This window comes from Zootoca vivipara, chromosome 10 (assembly GCF_963506605.1).
Source record: "Zootoca vivipara chromosome 10, rZooViv1.1, whole genome shotgun sequence".
NCBI classification, from domain to species: domain Eukaryota; kingdom Metazoa; phylum Chordata; class Lepidosauria; order Squamata; family Lacertidae; genus Zootoca; species Zootoca vivipara.
The window spans coordinates 68,768,816-68,792,318 of NC_083285.1; the positions used below are offsets into that span (position 1 = coordinate 68,768,816).

The following is a 23,503-nucleotide window of genomic DNA, read 5'->3' on the forward strand; positions in this document are numbered from 1 at the left end:
GGAACTGCAGAAAGAGGGGGAAGGGAGTCGAGTTTTGAAATGTTAAAATGATTGTAAAATTATTGAAATGTATAAAATCGAAAATCATAAATAAAATAAACACATAATAATAATAATAATAATAATAATAATAATAATAATAATAGTGAGCACTTAATTGCCTGCATCAGCTTGGCTTAACATGCTGTGTTAGTTGTTTTTTGTTTTTTTAGAAATAAAAGTATTTATTGATGTCACTGCAAGGGAGTGATGTCACAATAAAGCCACAATATAAAAATAAACCTGAGTGACAGAGTAGGAATGCGGAGTTAAAAATTGTGTTGTCTAATAAGATTTTGAAAGGTTGGAAGTGGGAATGAGTTGGCAGCAGGCATATTCAGATATATTCAGATTTGAAGTGTCTTCTGTGGAAGCAACTTCCATTGCAAATAGTGGTTTACATCTGAGCAAGTAAAGCATGGTTATGGCTGAGATGCCTGGATTGCCAAATCCAGAATTTGTCGTAACCTGCAAGGTTCCCACCGCCTCCAAAAATCTGAGCTGCGGCACAGAAGTTCTTTCTCGCTGCAAAATCAGTTCCAAGCTTCCTTGAGCAATATAATGTGGAGTTCACAGGCCCTCAATAGCGAAATAAATAAAGAGCCCACACGTTTTGAGGGCCATTTCAGTAGGGTAGCCCTCCTGACCAAGGAGAACCAAAGTTAGTAGGGCGGGCTTTCTAAATTCATCCCAGAAGCCTCCAGGGGAGGAAGCAGAAAGCAGAGGCCAACTCCCCACAATCCATGTTTTGTGCTATGACACCCAGCCGGGAATTGTGCATGCTCAAACCAGTGGCCAAGAAAAACCATCACGAAGGTTGCTGGCCTAAAAATACCATTGATTCAAAAAAATCCCAGGAGAGCTGCCTGCTCGGGTCAAACACTGTCCCTTTGTGATTTAGCTGCGTTTTCCAAAATTCTCCTCTTCCATACTAGGCATGGATTGTCATAATAATGGGGGTTTGTTGGGAAAGAAAAGATGAGAGCAGCCCCCCCCCCCGCCGCCAGTGCCGGATTTCTGTATAAGCTAAACAAGCTATAGCTTAGGGCCCCACTCTCTTGGGGGCCCCCCAAAAAATTTAAAGGGGAAAAACCAATAAAATGAAACCTACATACAGCAAAAGTGTTTTGTGTTGTGTAGGCTCCTAGGATGTAAGTCATGGGTCCCGCCTGCTCGCCTGCTCCCTAAAATATTCCTGGTTTGCTCCTTTCTATATATAGGGTGCCTACATTCTGCATGGACATGGGCAAATGGCTTGAGATCCCTATGAGGTCCATCAATGACCATATAGCATATATTCCACACAAAAAACAGCAACCATTTGTTGTTGACAAAGGACAGCTGGACATATCAAGGGCCCCATTACCTTCAGAGTTTAGGGCCTCCTCAAACCTAAATCCGGCCCTGCCCCCAAATTATGGGGTGGGCGCAACTCTTAGGAACACAGCAGGCTTCCTTCCACAGAGTCAGGCCATCGGCCCACGTAGCTCAGCATTGCCTGCACTGACTGGCAGCATCTCTCCAGGGTTTCAGACTAGGATCTCTCTCCCAGCGCTACCTAGAGGTTCCCTGGGTGGGGGATTGAACCTGCGACCTTCTGCGTCCGAAGCCAATGCTCTGGCCCCGAGCCATGGCTGTTTCCTCATACCTTCAGGTCTTAACAGCATTCCCTTTCCCTCCCCTTAACACCCTCCCCCCCCCCGGTCTCCAGGCGAGGTGCGGATGCCTTCTGGCAAGACGGCACGACCGCACATCACCGACAACAAGGACGGCACCGTGACGGTCAAGTACGCTCCCGTGGAGAAGGGTCTGCACGAGATGGACATCAAGTATGATGGAAACCACATCCCAGGTGAGAGGTCCAGCCAGGGATTCTTCAGCTTCGATTCCTGCATTGCCCGGGGTTGGGGTTGGGCTGGATGACCTCTGAGGATCCCTTCCAAATCTGCAACACTATGGTTCAGTGGTTCAAAGCATTTTTGAAAGTCACTGCATCCCAAGTGGCCCCGGTCTCCTTCCCACTCTCCTTCCCCGTGGGGTTTCTGCCGTGAATTTTGTCACGAACCGCACAATTGTGATCTTTAAAGCAGTTTGTGTGGTCAGAGCAACAATGACACAAAGGTGGAGCTCACAGACCCTTGAATTGCAGAGGCTTACATAGAGGAATCCTTAGCTGACATATTTGTAGAAACTGAGTCACATTCTCAGAGGAAAAGCACGCCTGCGTTATCAGAGCAGGGAACGGCCACCGAGACCACATAACACTGGTCCTGAAAGACCTACATTGGCTCCCAGTACGTTTCCGAGCACAATTCAAAGTGTTGGTGCTGACCTTGAAAGCCCTAAATGGCCTCGGTCCAGTATACCCAAAGGAGCGTCTCCACCCCCACCGTTCAGCCCGGACACTGAGGTCCAGCGCCGAGGGCCTTCTGGCGGTTCCCTCGTTGTGAGAAGCCAAGTTATAGGGAACCTGGCAGAGGGCCTTCTCGGTAGTGGCACCCAGCCTGTGGAACGCCCTCCCATCAGATATCAAGGAAATAAACAACGATCTGACTTTTAGAAGACATCTGAAAGCCATCCTCTTTAGGGAAGATTTTAATGTCTAATGTTTTACCGTGTTTTTCATATTTTGTTGGGAGCCAGATGGGCGGGGTATAAATTATTATTATTATTATTATTATTATTATTATTATTATTATTGAGCTGGATGCCAGATTCAGTGAGCAAAGCCCTAGAATTGAATTGAATTTGGGAAAATTCAGGACAAACGAAAGACAGTTTCATGCCCACTGGCAGTTTTTACATCTTCACATGTACTATCCATGCATATGCTAAAATTTCTACTGCAGCTTTGCCCCCCCCCCCCAGTTGCTCACTGGGGTTTATTGGGGTTTTTGCTCCACCCTGCTCAGAGTAACCCCCCAACCCATTCTCCAAACTCCCCCCTGAATTCCCTGATCCCTCTCTCTTGTGCACGTCTACACGTAAATTGGCACTCATTTCCGAGCATCCGAAACAGAGGGAATTAGAGTTCTTTCCCAAGCAGCCTGGCCTGGTGCTGGGCCCTCCCGCTGACGTCTCTTATCTCTGCGCCTAGGGAGCCCTCTCCAGTTCTACGTGGATGCCATCAATGCCCGCCACGTCAGTGCTTACGGGCCTGGGCTGAGCCACGGCATGGTCAACAAGCCAGCGACCTTCACCATTGTCACCAAGGATGCTGGAGAAGGTAAGGCTGGCGCCTCCACCTGGCGGCTCCACGGTGTAGCACATCCCAGTCTAAAGCAGTTAAAGCCAGCTGCAGTCGTGGGAATCGGCAGGGTCCTCAAAGCAGATATTTCAGCATCTAAGGATTTCGGGGTCCTAGTGGACCACAAGCTTGGCATGAGTCCACGGTGTGATGCAGCAGGAAAGAAATCGAATGCTATTCTAGGTTGCATCGACAGAAATCTAGGGTCCAGATCAAAGGAAGTCGTAGTCCCACTCTCTTCTGCCTTGGTGAGACCACCCAGTTTTGGGTGCCACAATTTAAGAAGGATGTTGACAAACTAGAAGGTCCGCAGAGGAGAGCGACCGAGGTCTGGAAACCAAACCTTGTGAGGAAGAGTTGAGGGAGTTGGGGATGTTTATAAGCCCGGAAAAGAGGAGATATGATAGCCACCTTTAAACATCTTAAGGTCTGTCACATGGAAGAGGGAACAAGCTTGTTTTCTGCTGCTCCGGAGGGCAGGACCCAAAACAATGGATTCAAAGGACAAGAAATGAGATTCAGACTAAACATTTCTGATGGCAAGAGCTGTTTTGACAGTGGAATGGGCAGCCTTCGAAGGCGGTGGACTCTCCTTCCTCGGAGGTGTTTAAGCAGAGCTTGGGTGCCCACCTGTCGGGGATTCTGTAGCTGTGACTCCTGCATTGCAGGGGGTTGGACTAGAGGACCTTTGAGGTCCCTTCCAACTCAGAAGGTGCTGCACTTTCCTTCACTTGGAGGTTTTTAAGCAGATGATGGACGGGTGTCTGCCGGGGATTCCGTAGCTGTGATTTTTGCACTGCAGAGGGTTGGGCTAGTTGACCCTTTTGGGTCCTTTCCGACACCCCAGCTCTACGGTTCTACGCTCTCTGGTGTCCATAGCCAAGGCAAAGTTGCCCCAAGATCCCCCAAGTGATGGAGGAGGGAAGGTGGACCGGCTGGAACCCGAGGACAGGTGTGGAGGCGAGAGGGATGTCAGGCAGGGCCGTGTCCAATCCAGGGGACCTTGCATGCGTGCAGCCGACTGACAGAAGGGCAGACAATGAAAGGGAAGAGAGAGAGAAATGGAGCACTTCTGTGGTTTCTGGGTGGAAGGGGGGGCAGGGCATAGCTGCCAAGTACCCCGTTTTCCCCGGGAAACCCTCGTTTTTACTTACCTTTCCCCGGTGGTCCCCCGTATCACTTCGTCTCCCGTTTTTCTCCGTTATTTTCTCCTGCTGGCGCCATTTTTTTCTTTCCGATTTGCCCTTCTATGGGCACAAAAAATGGCTGCCGCCGGCTTCAAAAAGTCACATCTACGCATGTCCGGAAGTGCATAGACGCTACTTCCGATGTCGGCAGCGGCCATTTTTGGTGCCCATAGAAGGGCAAAGCGACACCGGAAGTTACGCCGACGCAACTTCCGGTGTCACACGGCTGCCGGTCCCGGATTCTGCAGTCCGGGACTTGGAAGGTAAGGGCCAGGGAGGGCCAGTCCTGTAACACAGCTGCCTTCTCCTCCCCCCAGGCGGCCTGTCGCTTGCTGTGGAGGGTCCTTCCAAGGCGGAGATCACCTGCAAGGACAACAAAGATGGCACCTGCACCGTCTCCTACTTGCCGACGGCCCCCGGGGATTACAACATCATCGTGCGCTTTGACGACAAGCACATCCCCGGCAGCCCCTTCACCGCCAAGATCATGGGTGAGCCTTGCTCTCCAATTAATATGCGACGGCGCGACGGCACTTCTTCCCCTGGCGCTGTTGGGCCCGCCCTCACTTCGCTATAGCGCACCCCCCTCACAGAACTCCAATGACCCGAATTCCTACAAACTACCCCAGATTATGGGGGGGGGCTGGTGTGAGGGGAAACTTAATAATTTGGAGTATTGGGCAGGATTTGATCAAATAAACAAGAATGGTTTCATTAAACGAAGGAGGTTTATGACACAAAGTGGGTAAAAGATAGGATACTTCAGATTATTTTGTCATTTCACTTCAGTTCTTTCGCAGTTGTTGCACAGCCGCGTAATACTTTGGTTCTTAAACAAGGTGGTATTTCCCGTCATTTGCACACCATAGCTGCCAAGTCTCCCGTTTTCCCCGGGAAATCCCCGTTTTCCCAGCTGTTCCTAGCTGGAAAAATGTTTTTATTTTTATTTTTCCCGGTTTATTCTGGCGCGGCGGCCATTTTGGAACTGGGCGGAAGATGCTCAGAAGCGACTTTTGATGCTGCTCTGCCCAGTTCCAAAGTGGCTGCAGTGCGACTTCTGGCGCGCCGGCCATTTTGGAACTGGGCAAAGCAGCATCAAAAGTCACTTCTGAGCATGCTCCGCCCAGTTCCAAAATGGCGGCAGCGCTACTTCCGGTCTGCTATTTCCGGCCTGGCCCCTTATTTCTCTAACAGCAACTTGGCAGATATGTTGCACACCCCTTAGACAACTCTACTCCTGAGGTATTCCAAGTAGCAGACTCAAGGGATCTCCACACCCCTCTTAACTGGTTTGGGGAGTCTTCTGTTTTTGTAGAATAATCTCTCCCCTCCAGCAGCGTCGCAATAGGGAGGCGATGGGGGCGGGTCACGCCAGGCTCCACTACGGGGGGCAGCGCGGTGCCCCCTCACAGGGCCGGTGCTAGGTTTTTTTGCGCCCTAGGCGAGATCACCTTCAGGCGCCCCCCACCCCACCTTCCCACTCGGTGATTGGCCAAGGAGGCGTGCGAGGGGAGGAGCCTGGAGTGTGGAGCGTGTCCTCCGCTGCCCCGCCCCGCCCCGAAGGCCGCACACTCTTTTTCCCTTTCCTTTTTTTTAAACCCGTCTGCCTAACAACTGGGCATGTGCACGCTCAGGTTCCCCCGCCTCCCCGCCTGCTTCGATTGATTGGTTTGAGCGCCCCCCCATTTCTGGCTCCGTTGTGTGGCGCGGCCCTGCGCCCCCTGCAGAGCATTGCAGCAAGCAGCAGCAGGAGCGAAAGCGGTGGCAGCCGCGGCAGAGAGAGTGTTTGCGAGCGGGGAGACACACCAGCTCCTCCTCCATTTTGGCGCCCTAGACAACTGCCTAGTTCTCCTTAATGGACGCACCGGCCCTGCCCCCTCGCCACCTCCACCGACGGCCGCCGCTACCGCGACAGTGGTGCAACCGCCATCGTGGAGGCCCCAATGTTGCTGGGCTCGCTCCTTGCTTCTTCCTGGTGGGGCGGAGGCAAGGGGCGGGCCAGAGAGCAGCGTCAGCGGTGGATGCTGATGCCCCTCGCCACTCCACCTGAGCAGGAAGTAGCAGCAAAGCGAGCTACGGATCGGGTTGCCGGCGGCCCTGCTCTAGCATCGGGATCCTTGGTTCCGGGCACTGGAGCACTGCCCCCGGCAATACGCTCCGCAGTGCGCATGCGCAAGGAACCCGCTCCGTCGTGCGCATGCGTCATGACATAGCGACGTTACGTCACAATGTTGCGTCACGACGCATGCGTCACGGCGGAGCGGGTTGCCGCCCCGGGCAGCAGAGAGGCTCTGTCCTTCACCCTAAGCTCAGAAACTCCTTTCTCTAGCTTGTGGCATATTCCTCAGAGGGGATGTTTCTACCCAGAACCAACTCCGTCTCATTTCCCTCCCTATCTCCCAACCTCTAGCCCAACCTACCAACTGCCTCTCAAAATCCCACCTTCTGCCTGCATCCAATCCGCTGGCAACCGCAGGAGGGGAGAGGGGTGCTCTCGGGCTCAGATCCTGCTCGCTGGCTTCCGATCAATAGCGTTTTAAAAAAAGAAGTGCTGGCAAGCCGAGAAGCCACGGAGCATCATGCTCCTATGGGTATGGAGTTTGTGGGGTATGGAGGCACACAGTCAGCCAGAAGCTGTGAGCAGGCAAAGAGTCCTTGTTCTGTTGAGTCTTCATCCGGAGGGCTATTTCATGAGCCTTCGCTCCGATTTGCTAAAGCCCCCCCCCCCAATTAAGGCAGTCTGGAAGTGCCTTAAATGTTCTAAAAGCCCATCTTTTCTAAAAGCCAGAGTTTTCTAAACGCACTTCTTCCTGCGGCACACAGTCAGCCTGTGGAACTCCCTCCCACAGGAGGTGGCCACAGCCACCAACCTGGAGGGCTTTAAAAGAGGAGGGGACAAATTCAGGTAGAAGTAGAGGGCTACTGAGGGCTCCTAGCTGCAGTGGCTCAGCTGTGCCTCCACAGTCAGAGGCCGCATTGCTTCTGAACCACGATTTGCTGGAAACCGCAGGAGGGGAGAGGTGTTCACAAGAGGCTGGACTAGCTGGGCCATTGGCCTGATCCTGCAGGCTCTTCTCATGCTCTTCTTTTTAAAAATGTATTTAATATATTATTAATATATATATATATATTTACAAAATATTTTAATATAAAACTCTGCAAAATTCAGTAGTATCAAAAGGCATTTGATTACAGTACAGTGGTACCTCGGGTTACGAACTTAATTTGTTCCGTAGGTCCGTTCTTAACCCCAAACTGTTCTTAACCTGAGGTGCGCTTTCGCTAACGGGGCCTCCCGCTGCCACCGCGCCGCCACCGCGGCGATTTCTGTTCTTATCCTGGGGCAAAGTTTGTAACCTGAGGTACTACTTCCAGGTTAGCGGAGTTTGTAACCTTGAAGTGTTTGTAACCCGAGGTACCACTGTATTCATAAATGGTCTTGCCTATCAGAAGGTTGGCGGTTCGAATCCCTGCGGCGGAGTGAGCTCCCATTGCTCTGTCCCAGCTCATGCCAACCTAGCAGTTCGAAAGTACACCAGTGCAAATAGATTACTAGATACTGCTGCGGCGGGAAGGTAAACAGCGATTCCATGCGCTCTGGTTTCCGCCACGGAGTCCCGTTGCGCCAGAAGCGGTTTAGTCTTGCTGGCCACATGACCTGGAAAGCTGTCTGTGGACAAATGCCGGCTCCCTCGGCCTGAAAGTGAGATGAGCGCCACAACCCCAGAGTTGCCTTTGACTGGACTTAACCATCCAGGGGTCCTTTACTATTAAAAAAAAAAACAATGTACGTAGCCCAAACCCAATGTTAGATGCCTGTTGAACACATGCAGTCATGAAATACAGCCAAAATAGGTAACCTATGGACAGAAGGTAGAGACTAAAGCTGTATAAAAGGTAAACCCCCCCCCCCCGGACCATTAGGTCCAGTCGTGACCGACTCTGGGGTTGCACACTCATCTCGCATTATTGGCCGAGGGAGCCGGCGTATAACTTCCAGGTCATGTGGCCAGCATGACAAAGCCACTTCTGGTGAACCAGAGCAGCACATGGAAATGCCGTTTACCTTCCCGCTCTAGCGGTTCCTATTTATCTACTTGTACTTTGACGTGCTTTCGAACTGCTAGGTTGGCAGGAGCTGGGACCAAGCAACCCCGTCACAGGGATTCGAACCGCCGACCTTCTGATCAGCAAGCCCTAGGCTCTGTGGTTTAACCACATCGCCACCTGCGTATATTGTATATACACACCTGTATATTGTGATGTAAATGTTAACGGTTGGGCAAGGCGAGGTCACGAAATGAGGCCCCTGTTCTACCGAGGGAGAGGAATCAGAATACATTGGATATCCTTCGGGTTACGCACACCGCAAGTCTGGAAGTATTTTTCCTGGTTTCACCGCACGTGCATGCGCAGGAGCACTCTACCGCACTGCACGCATGCGCAGAACAGGCACCTCCGGTTGCGAATTCCTTGGAACCCGACTGGAGCTCCGGAACAGATCCTGTGCGCAACCGGAGGGACCACTGTATTCCTTCTTGCGTTCCTCACGTTGTGCTCGGTCTCGCTCACGGACTTCCCCTTCCCAGGTGACGACTCCATGCGCACCTCCCAGCTGAATGTGGGAACCTCCACCGACGTCTCTCTGAAGATCACCGAGAGTGACCTGAGCCTGCTCACGGCCAGCATCCGGGCGCCGTCCGGCAACGAGGAGCCCTGCTTGCTCAAGCGCCTGCCGAACCGGCACATCGGTGAGTTTGCGGAGAGTTTTCTCCCTCTTTTTTGTTGCAAATTTTGCTCACCGCCAGATGGAAACCTGTGAAAACTTGCAAAGCTGTGCTCTATTGATGTCTTACATTTCAACCCCACCTTTCTCGAGGGGGGGGGGAGCCACAGTTCTGCTGCTCCTCCATTTTACCCCCATGACGACAACCCTGCGAGGTAGGTTAGGCTGAGAGAGACGGAGAGACTGGGCCAAGAAGAAGAAGAAGAGTTTGGATTTGATATCCCGCTTATCACTACCCGAAGGAGTCTCAAAGCGGCTAACAATCTCCTTTCCCCTCCTCCCCCACAACAGACACCCTGTGAGGTGAGTGGGGCTGAGAGACTTCAAAGAAGTGTGACTAGCCCAAGGTCACCCAGCAGCTGCATGTGGAGGAGCGGAGACACGAACCCGGTTCCCTAGATTACAAGTCTACCGCTCTTAACCACTACACCACACTGGCTCTCAGTGTGAGTGGGCCAAGGTCACTCAGTGAGCTTCAGGGCCAAGCGGGGATTCGAACCCTGATTTCTCCCAGGTCCTAGTCCAGCACTCTAACCACTATGCCACTCTGCCTTTTTGCAGTAACTGCACTGTGGCTACTTCAGACATAAACGTAACGTCTTCTCTCATTCTGGCTTGCCTCTTCCTTTCTCTATGCGAGTTTGAGGATTGAAGAAATTTACAGAAAGTGGGATTGTTGGGTGTTATTTTGGAGTGGATGTTTTGAATAATTTTCTATATATAGTTGACAGAGGAAGAATCCGAAGTCCTCTTCCACTCCCTTTTTTCCTTCCTTCCTTCCTTCCTTCCTTCCTTCTCTTTTTTCTTTCTCTCCCCCACTTTCTTCATTTTGCCTTCCTATTGTTTTGTGTTCTTAATTAGATTGGTGGTTTTTTTAACCTTATGTTGCCATCTTACAGTTACTTTCGCTAATCTGATAAGAAAAGGCATAAATAAAAATTTAAAAACTAGATTAGGTTTGCTATAAAAAAGTTATTGGATATTAACCTTTGTTTCTTCTTTCAAACTTTCATAAAATCTATTGGGGGGAGAAGTTCCTTTGCTTGTCAGTCGGTGGCGCTATTGCTGCACCAAATTGCTTTGGAGCTTGGATGGGGAGCCCCAGCGTCTGGGGGGGCTTTGCTACTGCTGCTCCCTTTCCCCCTTGCACTGACTCTTCCCTCCCCCCCCAGGCATCTCCTTCACCCCCAAAGAGGTCGGGGAGCACGTGGTCAGCGTGAAGAAGAGCGGCAAGCACGTCACCAACAGCCCCTTCAAGATCATGGTGGGACAGTCGGAGATCGGAGATGCCAGCAAGGTTAAAGTCTCAGGAAAGGGGCTGGTGGAAGGGCGCACCTTCGAGGTGTCCGAATTCATCGTGGACACGCGCACCGCAGGTGAGGGGAGTGTTGGGATATTCCATTCCGCTGTCTGTGAGCCTAAGTTCTTGTGAGGCTGAACTCAATACCCTGTCGTTTTCACTTACGGATTGTGAGTGGCTGGTGCAACTGTTTCAGGATGTCAGAGTCAAGGTGACATATCCTATACAGGTGTATCAAGACAACAGGTCATGTTTGGCTTTGCAAGCATCAGAGAGTTGCGAGCAAAGAACCAAGTACTTGCAGATCAAGTTACATCGTGCAAGGGAGAATATCCGGAAAGGACTGTATTCAGGTGTCCTACATGCCAGGTAACGAGATCCCTGCGGATCTGTTGTCCAAAGTTGTTAACAGGGAACAACTTCAGGTTTATGTACAGAAGTTACACTTGGGTTGAAATACTGTAGCTTAAGGTTACATGGAAAGGGGGAGGATTTTGCCAGCAAGGTTAAAGTCTCGGGAAAGGGGTCCGAATTCATCGTGGACACGCGCACCGCAGGTGTGGGGAGAAGGGGGCATGGAGATGCGCCCATAACCCCAAAACCCCACGCCTGTTTGTCTTGGGATAGAAATCATGGCATCGTACAGCTGGAGGGAACCTCAAGAGTCACCAATTCCCAGAATCTTGACTCAATCACACACGATTTTAGCTTTTTGTAGTTCGTCCTCCGCGTTCTTCCCTCGGCGCACCTTCTTCGGAATGACCCCGGGAGCCCATCCTCATTAGGGAACCTTTCTTCCCACCCGAGGGCCGCGTCAAGCTTCCGGGGGCCAAAAGTGAAAGGGGGAGGAGCAACAAATACGACTTTCATATGAGAGGCTGGTTCCTACCCCCCCCCTGCCCCCCACCCATGGGCACCATCCAGACAAGCATGGTCAGATCTGAAGAGCATCTTCCAGCCAGGCAAAGCCACTTGAGGCGGGTGGGAGAGAGGGGTGTGGCCTGCGGGGAGGGGGCGTGGCCTGGGGAAAGGTCGGGTGGAGAAGCCCCTGGGAGGGAGGTCGCTCCTTTGGAGGAAATTGCTTCAATATTGAAGGCAGGAAGATTGGGAGGGAATTCAGGACTTTAGGCGGGCTCAGCATAGAGACCAGCCCAGTTCAAAAAAAGAATCACTGTTTTATGTGGGATGCGATACATAAGTAGCAGTCAAGTACAACTTTCCTTGTTTTCCTAGAGTGGACATGCGGGGGAATGTTTGGTCCAGCCAGTCGAAAGCTTCCTGTTTCCTCCTGGTTGGGACATACCATATTTTTCCGTGTATAAGACTAGGTTTCCCCCCCTTAACAAATAATGTCCAAAATTTGGGGGTGTCTTCTACACAGAGGCCATCTCCCCCCATTTTCTTAAATCGGAGTCCCCCCAAATAGGGGTCGTCTTATACATGGGGGCGTCTTATAGATGGAAAAATACGGTACTTCCTTTGCATGTGACTAGAGGTGGGCGTGACCTTACCTGCCCAGGTAACAAAAGGGCAAGGCACGCAGCAGCACCCCTCTCTTTGACTTCTTCCATCGTTGGAGCAGCTTTTTAGCTAGAATTGCTCTGTTGGCTCTCAGCCAACAGAGGACACTGGGATTATCTCCATATGGGATAGATCCACATGTATATACTTTGTAACTAAGTCTGCCTTCAGGGACCCAATTTATATAATTGATTGTGGCGTGTTTATTCTTTTAAGAGGGATATAAGGGAACTCACCAGGAACCTTATAGTGAGAGGCTTACACAAGCCTGCAACCAACTACCCGCTGTGCGTTTAAAAGGGGAATGTGAAACTCTGCTAAGTAAAGGAACTTAGAATCATAGAATCATAGAGTTGGAAGAGACCACAAGGGCCATCCAGTCCAACCCCCTGCCAAGCAGGAAACACCATCAAAGCATTCTTGACATATGGCTGTCAAGCCTCTGCTTAAAGACCTCCAGAGAAGGAGACTCCACCACACTCCTTGGTAGCAAATTCCACTGCCGAACAGCTCTTACTGTCAGGAAGTTCTTCCTAATTGCTCCGTGTCCGCTTCTCTGGAGCAGCAGAAAACAATCTTTCTCCCTCCTCCGTATGACATCTTTTTATATATTTGAACATGGCTATCATATCACCCCTTAACCTTCTCTTCTCCAGGCTAAACATACCCAGCTCCCAACTTGTTAGGGAGGATATTAATAAACAATATATCCTCTCCTGCCTCGCTGAACATTCCCCCAGTTTAAACGATTCAGCTCTCCCGGAGCGAAGGAGACGCCTCTGACGCTGTCTGCTTCCTTCCCCTCCAGGTTATGGCGGCCTCGGCCTGTCTATCGAGGGCCCCAGCAAAGTGGACATCAACTGCGAGGATATGGAGGACGGGACCTGCAAAGTCACTTACTGCCCCACGGAGCCCGGGAACTACATCATCAACATCAAGTTTGCCGACAAGCACGTGCCAGGTCTGTGCCTCCCCTCCGGCCGCCGGCGTGTCCTCTGTGTGTCCTCTGTGTGCAGACTTCAAGGTTCTAGTCCTCAGCTTCCCGGCCTTCTCTGCTTCCCCGCCCCACCAGCGACACTTGCAAAGCGTGACCTGCCCCAGCCTCTCGCAACGGAGGGGAGGCGGCTGCAGGTCACTTGGGAAAAGAGGGTTAGGCAAATTCCCGGAGGAGGAGAGGGCGGTCAATGGCTCCTAGCTAGGATGGCTAAGTTCTGCCTCCACAGTTGGAGGCAATGTCCACCAACTGAACGGCAGTTGATGGACCTTGCAGGAGTACGGAGAGGGCTCTGGTGTTCGGATCCAGTGGCGTCTGGTTGGCCACTGTGAGAACAGGGTGCTGGGCTGAATGGACCGTTGGCCTGACGCAGAAAGCTCTTCGGATGTTCTTGTGGAACCTCCAGGTTCAGAGGCAGTCTATCCAGATTCCTAGGTTCTTAGAGGTACAGTGGTACCTCGGGTTAAGAACTTAATTCATTCCGGAGGTCCGTTCTGAACCGGAAACTGTTCTTAACCTGAAGCACCACTTTAGCTAATGGGGCCTCCTGCTGCCGCCACCGCCGCCGCACGATTTCTGTTCTCATCCTGAAGCAAAGTTCTTAACCCGAGGTACTATTTCTGGGTTAGTGGAGTCTGTAACCAGAAGCGTCTGTAACCCGAGGTACCACTGTATTTGGTCGCTGCGGGAACAGGATATCACCTTAGATGAGCCGTTGGTCTGATCCAGCCGGGCTCCTCTGACGTTCTTGGGGGTGAATCAGAAGTCAAAGGGAGGGGGAAGAGGGGGAGCCCCTTGGCGGCCTCTCTTTCCACACCAAAGCAAGCAAATGTTTCTTTCTTTATCGTCTAGTCTTTACCTACCAGATCGCCTTTCCCCACACTTGCCCAAGGCTGGCACTCCTGCCTGTGCCGCCACATACACATTCCACATTCGTAAGAACTCGATTGTCCAGCATGGCAGCCCTGGCCCTTTGGAACTCCCTGCCAATTGGTATTCCTTTCGGCGCCTGCGAGAAACATCCTAGTTGAGGCGCTCAGAGAAAGTTGGCGAGGATTTCAACCTCGTTTGCAGGATTTCTCCTTTTTGGACGCTTTAAAGCGTTGCTGTAAGGTTTTAATTGCCTTACCTTTTTGTAAACCGCTTTGAGGTTCCCCCTGGCCCCAGAAAAACAAACAAAGCGGTATATCAATTTTGTGAAATTTCACCCCAGAGCCGAAACCCAGCTGCCTTTTGGATGTAGCTTGGGATGCCACCGGGATCCCGGGGTAACAGCTATGCTATCGCTGCCTTTCCAGGAAGCCCTTTCACCGTGAAGATGTCGGGCGAGGGGCGCATGAAGGAGAGCATCACCCGCCGGCGCCAGGCACCATCCATCGCCACCATTGGCAGCACGTGTGACCTGAACCTCAAAATCCCAGGTAAGGGGCACATCTTGGGGAACGGGGGGTAGGGGGCAGCTGAGGGCCCAGGACCTGAACAGGCTACGGAGCATTATTACCACCAGAGGACTTTGTTTCCACCCCCCCCCCTTCCCACCCCCTTCCTCCTTTCTGCTCTGTCACCAGTGTGGTCCAGACTGGAGCCAAAACAACACCCGTTGCACAAATCTGGGATTCCAGAATTTTGAAGAAGAAAACCCTTTTCTCCCTCTTTAGTAACCCTAGAGGTCGTAACCATCCAAAGAGCCTAGTTAAAACCATGCGTAGTTTCGGCATTTTGCCGAAATGGCAAAAATGACCAGAAACCGAGAAGACCAAAATCTTAATAAGGAATGGGGGAATTTTTTAAATCTCATCTTAAAAATCATTGTAGACAGGTAAAGTCGTTAGCGTGATCGGAATATCACTTGTAGTTTAACGTTGGATTTTGGACACAAAGGAGATGCAAAAGATTTGGGTTATTATAAAAGATGCAGGAGGAAAGGACTAAGAATAGGACCCACAAAGAGGAGGAGGGAAGTCCAGGAGATTCTGTGGAATCTTGTTTCGATATTGTATGTTGATATGTTACTGTAGAATTTGAATAACCCAAATAAATAAATTTACGAAAAAAACAACTATGCTTAGTTAACCTGCCGCAGGAGGCAGTGACTGCCAACTTGCATGGCTTTGTGGCTTCATGTTCTGGTTTTGGCAGACGGCCACCTGTTCCTGCCACGGGGCCCCCAGAGCCACCTAGCCCATCCTTGGTTCTCTGTCCTACATTCTAAGTATTGCTATTGCTGCAGGATAGATAAGAGTTCCTGGGGTTTCCCAAAAGGCAGAGAGAGTTGTTGGAATCATCTTCAGAAATGATTCACTTCCTCACTTGCCTTTTCAAAAACTTGCATTTGCTTAGCCCCTGGTGACAGAAAAAAGCCCGCCCAGATCAAAGTCGGTAGCAGCACCTGTGGCAATGAGGACTAGCCACTTGCCTTTTCAGAACCAATGTGCAAAGGCTTTTGCAGTTAGAGGCGGCGGATCCTTTGCCCCAGGGAGAGGGGGCTTCTTCTTGTGGGAATGTTCAGGGTGGCAGGAGAGGATGTCCTGTTTATTAATATCCTTCCCAACTTGCGCTAGCAAGTTCCTTTATGTAGCAGAGTTGCATTCCCCCTCACAGTAGATAGCTGGTTGCAGGCTCGTGTGAGCCTCTCACTATTATACAGTTCAATCTGTCTCAGATTGAATTGCACGTTCCTGGTAAATTCCTTTGAATCCCTCTTAAAAAGAATAAAGACGCCACAATCTTATACAAAGATGATAAAAGAAGTTTACTCACATCAGTTCACAGTTGGATCCCAGAAGGCAGACTTAGTTACAAATATGTCCATGTGGATCTACCCCATATGGGGGAATAATCCCAGTGCTTCCGCTAGCTGAGAGCTAGCAGAGCAGTCCTAGCTAGAAGCTGGTCAAACAAAGAAGGAAGTCAAAAGAGAGAGGTGTGCTGCGTGACTCGTCCTTTTGTTACCTAGACAGGTAAGGTCACGCCCACCCACCTCTAGTCACATGCAAAGCAAGGATGCTCCAGCCAGGAGGAACAGGAAGTTACGACTGGCTGGACCAAACATCCCATCGCATGTCTTCTCTAGCATTTCAAGGAATGTTGTACTTGACTGTCTCTCATGGATCACGTCCGACACTTCTGGTGCAAGGACCACCTCGGAGGACCCTCTTTCTAACCCTCCTCTCTCCTCCCTGTCTTACCCCCGCTTCTCCTTCCTCCATCGCTGCCGCCGCCCGCACAGGGAACTGGTTCCAGATGGTCTCAGCCCAGGAGCGGCTGACGCGCACCTTCACGCGCAGCAGCCACACTTACACGCGCACCGAGCGGACGGAGATCAGCAAGACGCGGGGCGGCGAGACCAAGCGAGAGGTGCGGGTGGAGGAGTCCACCCAGGTGGGCGGGGACCCCTTCCACAACGTCTTCGGAGACTTCCTGGGGCGCGAGAGCCTCGGCTCTTTTGGAAGCATCGCCCGGACGACCCAGGAGGGTGCGTGGGCCCCCGTGGGGCCGCAGTGTGCCGTGCGGGGTTGCATGGGCCTCTCGTGTGCGGTTTTTTGCACGGCGGGGGCTAGGAGTCGGGCAGAGATGCGCCTGCGAGCAGGCAGACATTTTGAAGGTTCACTCTACACTTATTGCATGTGCACCCCAATTTTTGGATGGAGGAGCTCAAGGGGGGGCTATGCATGGTCCCCTCCCCTCCTCACTTAATCCCCACAACAACCCTGAGAGCCAGGATTTTTGTTTCGGGGCCCCAGAAAGTTGTTCAGCTTCGGGGGGAGATCCATAGTTGTCCATAGTTTTCCCTTTTCTCGCGAGGAAGCCTGTTCAGCATAAGGGAATTTCCCTTTAAAAAAGGGAGAACTTGACAGCTATGGGGAGATCATAGGCAAAAATCCCCCCCCCCACAAAAAAGAGGACATTACGGGGGCCAGGCTTCTGAATTGAGTATTTTTAATGCTTTCCAATCATTTTTGAGGAGTTGTCCCCCCCTGCCCCTCCTTGGCCGCGCCCATGGGGTAAAGGGACTTGGCCCCTAGGAGTCGGCTCCTATGCCATGAAGAATTTCAACCGAGTTGAAAGAGTGCGACAGGGAAGTCCATGTCCAAGCCAGGTGTCTGCACCTTGGCGGCTTGGAGAGGCAGCCCCTTCTAGACGTTGCAGGAGAATTTTCCTTTTTTTGCTACTCACCGCTCTGAAGCTCTTGATATCCTCTCCCTGCGTGTTTGTGCGTGTGTCGATTCAGTGCTCCGAACGAATTTTAAAAATGCACCAAGCTTGTTTATGCATGGTCACAGTATATTTGCGTGTTTTATCCCAGCCCCAACACCTGATCTTTTGCATGACTCTGAATATTCACACAAGGGGTCAAGGGAAAGGGTGGCCAGGACCAGAATCTCCTCTAATTTTAAAGCTTTCGGTGGATGCATCTTATTTGTTTCCAAACTTGCAATCATTCCCCCCCCCCCATATAGATTATTTTATTGAGATTAGTATAGTAAAGTAAGTAAGAAAGGAAAAGAAAGGGGGGAAATGAAGAGAATACATAAAAAAACATTTTTAAAAGCAGAGGAAAACAGCTATCACAAAACAACCAGATAAGGCTACAAAGCTATATAGTATATATTTAGATGGATAAACTTATTGTTTCCGTCAAGGATGTGTTAATCCACGTATTACTATGGTTTCGACAAACACATTCTAAATATTAAATTTGTCCCTGCATAGTCTTCACCTGAAAGTGATCCGTTGATGGGTTGCCAGAGTTGTTATGTCATTTATCAATTTATCGAAGGGAAGCCATCTTTCTCCTTCCAGTGTTTCACTGTCAGTCTTTTTGCAGATGTGAGGACACGGAAAATCCATTTAAATTGACTAATTGCCAGGCCCCATATATTCGCTATATAGTTTAAGAGGATGCTACCTTCCGAAATTATTAGTCCTTTCCCCACAATGATATTTATACACCCTAATATTCCCCCCCCCAAAAAATTATGCCAGTACTGGACACTGTATAAGCACCTGTTTTATCCCCCTACTGCATCTCCAAACTGCAGTCATGAGGACTAGAAACACGTTCCTTCTGTTTTGAGCAATCGGAAACAGGAGCATCCTGGGGGGGCGGGTGCTCGGGCTGCTCTGATTGGTGAGGCTGCATGCGTGTGAGGCTGCTCGGGATTGGCCGGGCCTTTTTGCAGGCTTTTGATTGGCTGACAGCCTTCTGATGGACTCTTCCCCTGTCTTCTTCCTCGCGGTCCAGGTGAGGCGGGCTTGCAGGCCATGACTGCTCAGGTGACCAGCCCGTCGGGGAAGATGGCGGAGGCGGAGATCATCGAGGGGGACGACAGCGCCTACTCGGTGCGCTTCGTGCCGCAGGAGATGGGCCCCCACACCGTCAACGTCAAGTACCGAGGGCAGCACGTCCCCGGGAGCCCCTTCCAGTTCACCGTGGGGCCTCTGGGGGAAGGAGGCTCCCATAAGGTGCGAGCAGGAGGCACCGGCCTGGAAAGAGGCGTGGCCGGCGTCCCAGGTAAGAGAGCACATGATAGCCTCAATGAATGAATCTTTCTTTGTGTCAGCCATCAGCCATAGCCACAAAACAACAATGGGATACACAAAGAACAGAAATATAAAGTCAATGATATAAATCACACTTTAGGGTTTTGAATCAATGGTCAAATAGTGGATCTTATATTCTGAATGCCCCGGCTAAAAACCTTGCAGCCTTTGCTCATCTTGATCTGCCCAGAGAAAGGACACTGGGGCAATGGTTGGGCGACCCGGAATGGACAATAAAAGAGGGGTGACAAACACATTCCTCAAGTCTTTATAAAGAGTGCAAGCCAGAAGGGCATGCGCCACCGATTCGGGACTGCCGTCTCCACAGGGACAGAAGCGTTTTTTGTGTGGAATCTGTTGGAATCGTCCCTCAAGTAGAGCCGAGGGCAATACTTGCGAGGGTAAAAGCGCGTCTATATTTTAGAATTGCTAGGTTACGCAGCTAGGGGACACAGGAAGGAGGGCTGGGTGAGACCCACATGCAGGAGATCAGAAGGCGGCAAGTGACCCTGGAATGGATGCTGAGGCTTAAGCTCCAGAGTGGGCACAAGCATGCGCCTTTGGGATTGGTGCGCCAGAGTGCTGTCCTAGATCGGTCCTCTTTGGCATGATCCAGGAAGGTCCTCCGATGCTCTCATGTTGCATAATGTTGTAGTAGACCATGCACCCCAATGGGCCAGCCTCCACTGCGGAAGACCCTCCTGGGGGACCAGGATGGGATCTGGGGAACAGCGACTCTCTTAACATGCCTGACCCGGTTTGACTCCGAAAAAGTAGGCCCCCTGCCCTCTTTCCTCAAGGGTCCCAGGGTTGTAGAGTTGGAAGGGACCCTGTGGGAATGTTAAGGATTGTAGGAAAGGATATATCGAATTAAGTCTTGTCCTTTCTTCACTCACGCTAGTGAGTGATGTAGCGGAGCAGGTTCCCCTCAATATAGCTGGAAGCTAGTTTGCAGATTCGTTTGAACCTTGGTGTCCCCTTTTGATCCCTCTTAAAAGAATAAAGTCACGGGAGTCTTTCTGAGTAAAGTAAAAAAGTTTGCTCACATTTCAGTTCACGATTGGATCCCTGAAAGGCAGGCTTTACTTGGTGGTTAAACAAAGAAACTGGGAGTTCATCTCATGTGGAGACTGGACTCACGTGCTGCTGGCTGAGAGCCAGCAGACAGCAAAATCACATTAAGACAACAAAATGGCTGCAGGAGATCAGCATGGCAGCAGAAAGAAAGACAAGACTAGACTGAGAAAATGGCTGCGCGACTCAGCTATTTTATAGAGTCAGCCAGAGCAATGCCCATCTCCCAGGTCACATGGAGGGGGGGGGAAGCTCCAGACCAGTGGAACAGAAAGTTACACCGACTGGATGTCCCCCTGCCTGTGCCCATTCTAGGGAAATAAGGAATGCTGCACCAATTGATTACACCCCACAACCCCAAGGTTCATCTAGTCTGACCCTCTGCAATGCAGGAATCGCAACTGAAGAATCCCTGGCAGATCTGCACAGAGCGAGGCAGGGATGAGGAAGTCATGAAACCTATCAGTTTTCCTCAGCCCCTAGTAGTCCCAGGAATCGCAGCGGAAGAATGATAGAATCGAAGATTTGGGAGGGGTTCCTAAGGGTCATCCAGTCCAACCCCCTGCACTTCAGGAATCCCAAACGGAAACGTCCCTGACAGGTGGCCCTCCAACCTCTGCTTAAAAGCTTCCTCTTCTTTTTCTCCCCAGCCGAGTTCAGCATCTGGACGCGGGAGGCAGGGGCCGGGGGTCTCTCCATCGCCGTAGAGGGTCCCAGCAAGGCGGAGATTGCCTTTGAGGACCGCAAGGATGGCTCCTGCGGGGTCTCCTACATCGTCCAGGAACCAGGTAGGGTATTTGGGGGCAGGGGCTTTTCCGCTGCCACGGATCACGCTGCTGGTTGATGCCTCTGGGCTGGGGGGGACCGGACCACGAACAGACGCTTAAGCCCCAGCATAATTTTATTTGTTCCAAAGGATTCTGTGCCCGCTTATCTTTCACAGAACCCATGAATTAGCTTGGATGCCCACGGGCTCTAGATGAGAAAGGGAGGGGAACGGGCGTCTCTCCACATCATGCGTGATTCTATAAGCTTCTATAATTTGTGTGGTCCTTTGGAACTCCCTGCCTATTGACGTCAGCCAGGCGTTCTTCTCAGCACCCACAGAAAACATTCTTGTTTAGGCAAGCCCACGCAGAGTGTTTCTGTACGTTTCAGTCTGTTTTTAGCATATTGCCGATTTCATCTTTCGAATGTTTTAATCTGTCCTTTTGACCGACAATTCTGCTGTTCCGTTCCGTTTGCAAACGGACTGGAGTTTTTCTCTTGCAGCCAAGCGGTGCATAAGTTTAGTGAAACGAAATAAACCCTGTCCCCCATTTACTTACCTTTTCCCTAAACGAAGAAACCCCGAATGCTGCAAAGGGGAATTGCTGCACCTCCGGTCTTAACCCCTCCTCTCTCCGTCAGGTGACTACGAGGTGTCCATCAAATTCAATGACGAGCACATCCCCGACAGCCCCTTCGTGGTTCCCGTGGCCTCGCTCTCGGACGACGCACACCGCCTGACGGTCACCAGTCTCCAGGTACCGGCCTGCCCAGCCTTGCCCAGCCTGATGCCCCCTGCAGGAGGAAAAGTGTACCCCCCCATAGGAGTCCTGGAGGGCTTCCGATAGATTTGGAGAACGAAAAGGATGGGGCAGGAAGGGACAGATTCAGGACACATAAAAGGAAGCGCTTCTTTATGCAGCGCATAGTTAACCAACGTAATTTTCTCCCCCAAGAAGCAATGACGGCCACCATCGTAGTGTTAGAAGGGACCCCATGGGTCATCTAGTCCAACCCCCTGCAATGCAGGAATCTCAGCTAAAGCATCCAGGACAGATGGCCACCCAAACTCTGCATAAAAACCGCCAAGGAAGGAGAGTCCACAACCTCCAGAAGGAGACCGTCCCACTGTTGAACAGCTCTTACTGTCAGAAAGTTCTTCCTGATGTTTAGTCAGAATCTCCTTTCTTGTAACTTGAAGCCATGGGTTCGAGTGCTACCGTCTGGAGAGAATCGTTCGGGGAATACAGTGGTACCTTGGTTCTCAAACCTAATCCGTTCCAGAAGTCCGTTCCAAAACCAAAGCGTTCCAAAACCCAAGGCGCGCTTTCCCATAGAAAGTAATGCAAAACGGATTGATCCTTTCCAGACTTTTAAAAACAACCCCTAAAACAGCAATTTAACATGGATTTTACTATCTAACGAGACCATGGATCCATAAAATGAAAGCAATAAACAATGTACTGCAATCCATCAGTAGCTGAACTGCGTTCCACACAGACGCAGACACAAAAACAAAACAAAAAAGAGCCGCAAAAACAAAAACGCAAAATAAACAACTATCTGATTTTTAGAAGACATCTGAAGGCAGCCCTGTTTAGGGAAGCTTTTAATATTTGATGAATTATTGTGTTTTAATATTTTGTTGGAAGCCGCCCAGGGGTATAAACAACAACAACAACAACAACAACAACAACAACAATAATAATAATAATTTATTATTACCAGCCATAATGGCTTTGCTTCCACAGTTAGTGCCAGTAATGTTCCGGATTCCCCAGATTTCATCAGAATTCCAAGGTCGCCTGCCACCTTCTAACCTGTAGGGCAGCCCCCCCCCCCCCGATCTCCTGTATGTGGGTCTCACCCAGCCCTCCTTTCTGTGTCCCCGCAGGAGACTGGCTTAAAGGTGAACCAGCCGGCTTCCTTCGCGGTGCAGCTGAATGGGGCTCGCGGTGTGATCGACGCCAAAGTCCACACTCCCGCCGGCGTGGTCGAGGAGTGCTACGTCTCAGAACTGGACAGCGGTGAGTTCACTAGGTGGCGGCGGCGGCGGAGGAACCAGTCTTGTTTCCCCATGCCCAGTGGTTACGTCTTCGGTTTTTCATAGGGACCCCCAGAGGCCATCTAGTCCAACCCCCGCCAGTGCACTTGAGCCTCGATACTAGATGCGCTTGCCCTTGGGCCGACCCGGGATCGGCTGCTTCAGTGCTGCCGCCGCGGCAAGCGAGGGAAAGTGCACGGCGCTTACCCTCGGGTCGGCCCAGATTGGCCCTCTCAGTGCTGCAGCCGTCACACACTTTCTCCTGCTCGTCCCACGCGCTGCGCTCGCCCTCGGGCCGGCCCAGGATCGGCCGCCTCAGCGCTGCCGCCGCCTGGCATCCCCAAGCCAAGCGAGCAAGCACCAGCGCCGCCAGTCCCTCCGGAGCCCATAGGAACACATTAATTAAATTTCAATGCGTTCCTATGGGAAACGGTGCTTCGCAAGACAAATTTTTCATAAAACGAATTGACCAGTGGAACGAATTAAATTCGTCTTGCAAGGCACCACTGTACATTTAGAGAAGACTGGAAAATGTTTATTGATTATATGGGGGGAAATTGTGTACACTTGAAAATGCTGGCAGCATGAAGACTGAATGGTTTAGTTTATATAAAATATGCAGGTATTCATGTTACGCAAATGAACCGTGGAAGGAGAAGAAGGGGAGTCATTGATACTTCAAGGTTGTTTAAATGAATATTCTAAAATGTGAAACAGAAAATTTAATAAAAATTATAGAAAGAAAAGGAAAGATAAGAAAGGCAGATGTAGATGGAGACCCAGGTGAGTCTAGACCAGGCATAGGCAAACTCAGCCCTCCAGATGTTTTGGGACTACAACTTCCATCATCCCTAGCTAACAGGACCAGTGGTCAGGGATGATGGGAGTTGTAGTCCCAAAACATCTGGAGGGCTGAGTTTGCCTATGCCTGGTCTAGAACCTGAGGCCACGCAGAACCTGTCCCTGCCCTCTAGGGGGGGCACGACCTCAGCACCCACG

General features: G+C 51.0%; 1 protein-coding gene across 5 annotated transcripts in view; it reads left to right on the plus strand.

The window, feature by feature from the left end:
• The window catches only part of FLNC (filamin C), a 126,676-nt gene that overhangs the window by 96,493 nt on the left and 6,680 nt on the right, over positions 1 to 23,503 (plus strand). For 3 of the 5 annotated variants that reach the window (XM_060279264.1, XM_035128538.2, XM_060279267.1), the window contains 12 exons: positions 1,751 to 1,891; positions 3,137 to 3,265; positions 4,791 to 4,964; positions 9,063 to 9,224; positions 10,432 to 10,635; positions 12,889 to 13,041; positions 14,373 to 14,495; positions 16,304 to 16,549; positions 18,320 to 18,589; positions 20,343 to 20,480; positions 21,103 to 21,218; positions 22,355 to 22,487. In XM_060279264.1, the coding sequence (XP_060135247.1) occupies positions 1,751 to 1,891; positions 3,137 to 3,265; positions 4,791 to 4,964; positions 9,063 to 9,224; positions 10,432 to 10,635; positions 12,889 to 13,041; positions 14,373 to 14,495; positions 16,304 to 16,549; positions 18,320 to 18,589; positions 20,343 to 20,480; positions 21,103 to 21,218; positions 22,355 to 22,487 (1,989 nt within the window). The remainder of the gene's footprint in view (positions 1 to 1,750; positions 1,892 to 3,136; positions 3,266 to 4,790; positions 4,965 to 9,062; positions 9,225 to 10,431; positions 10,636 to 12,888; positions 13,042 to 14,372; positions 14,496 to 16,303; positions 16,550 to 18,319; positions 18,590 to 20,342; positions 20,481 to 21,102; positions 21,219 to 22,354; positions 22,488 to 23,503) is intronic. The other 2 variants (XM_060279265.1, XM_060279266.1) reach the window with 1 other exon arrangement.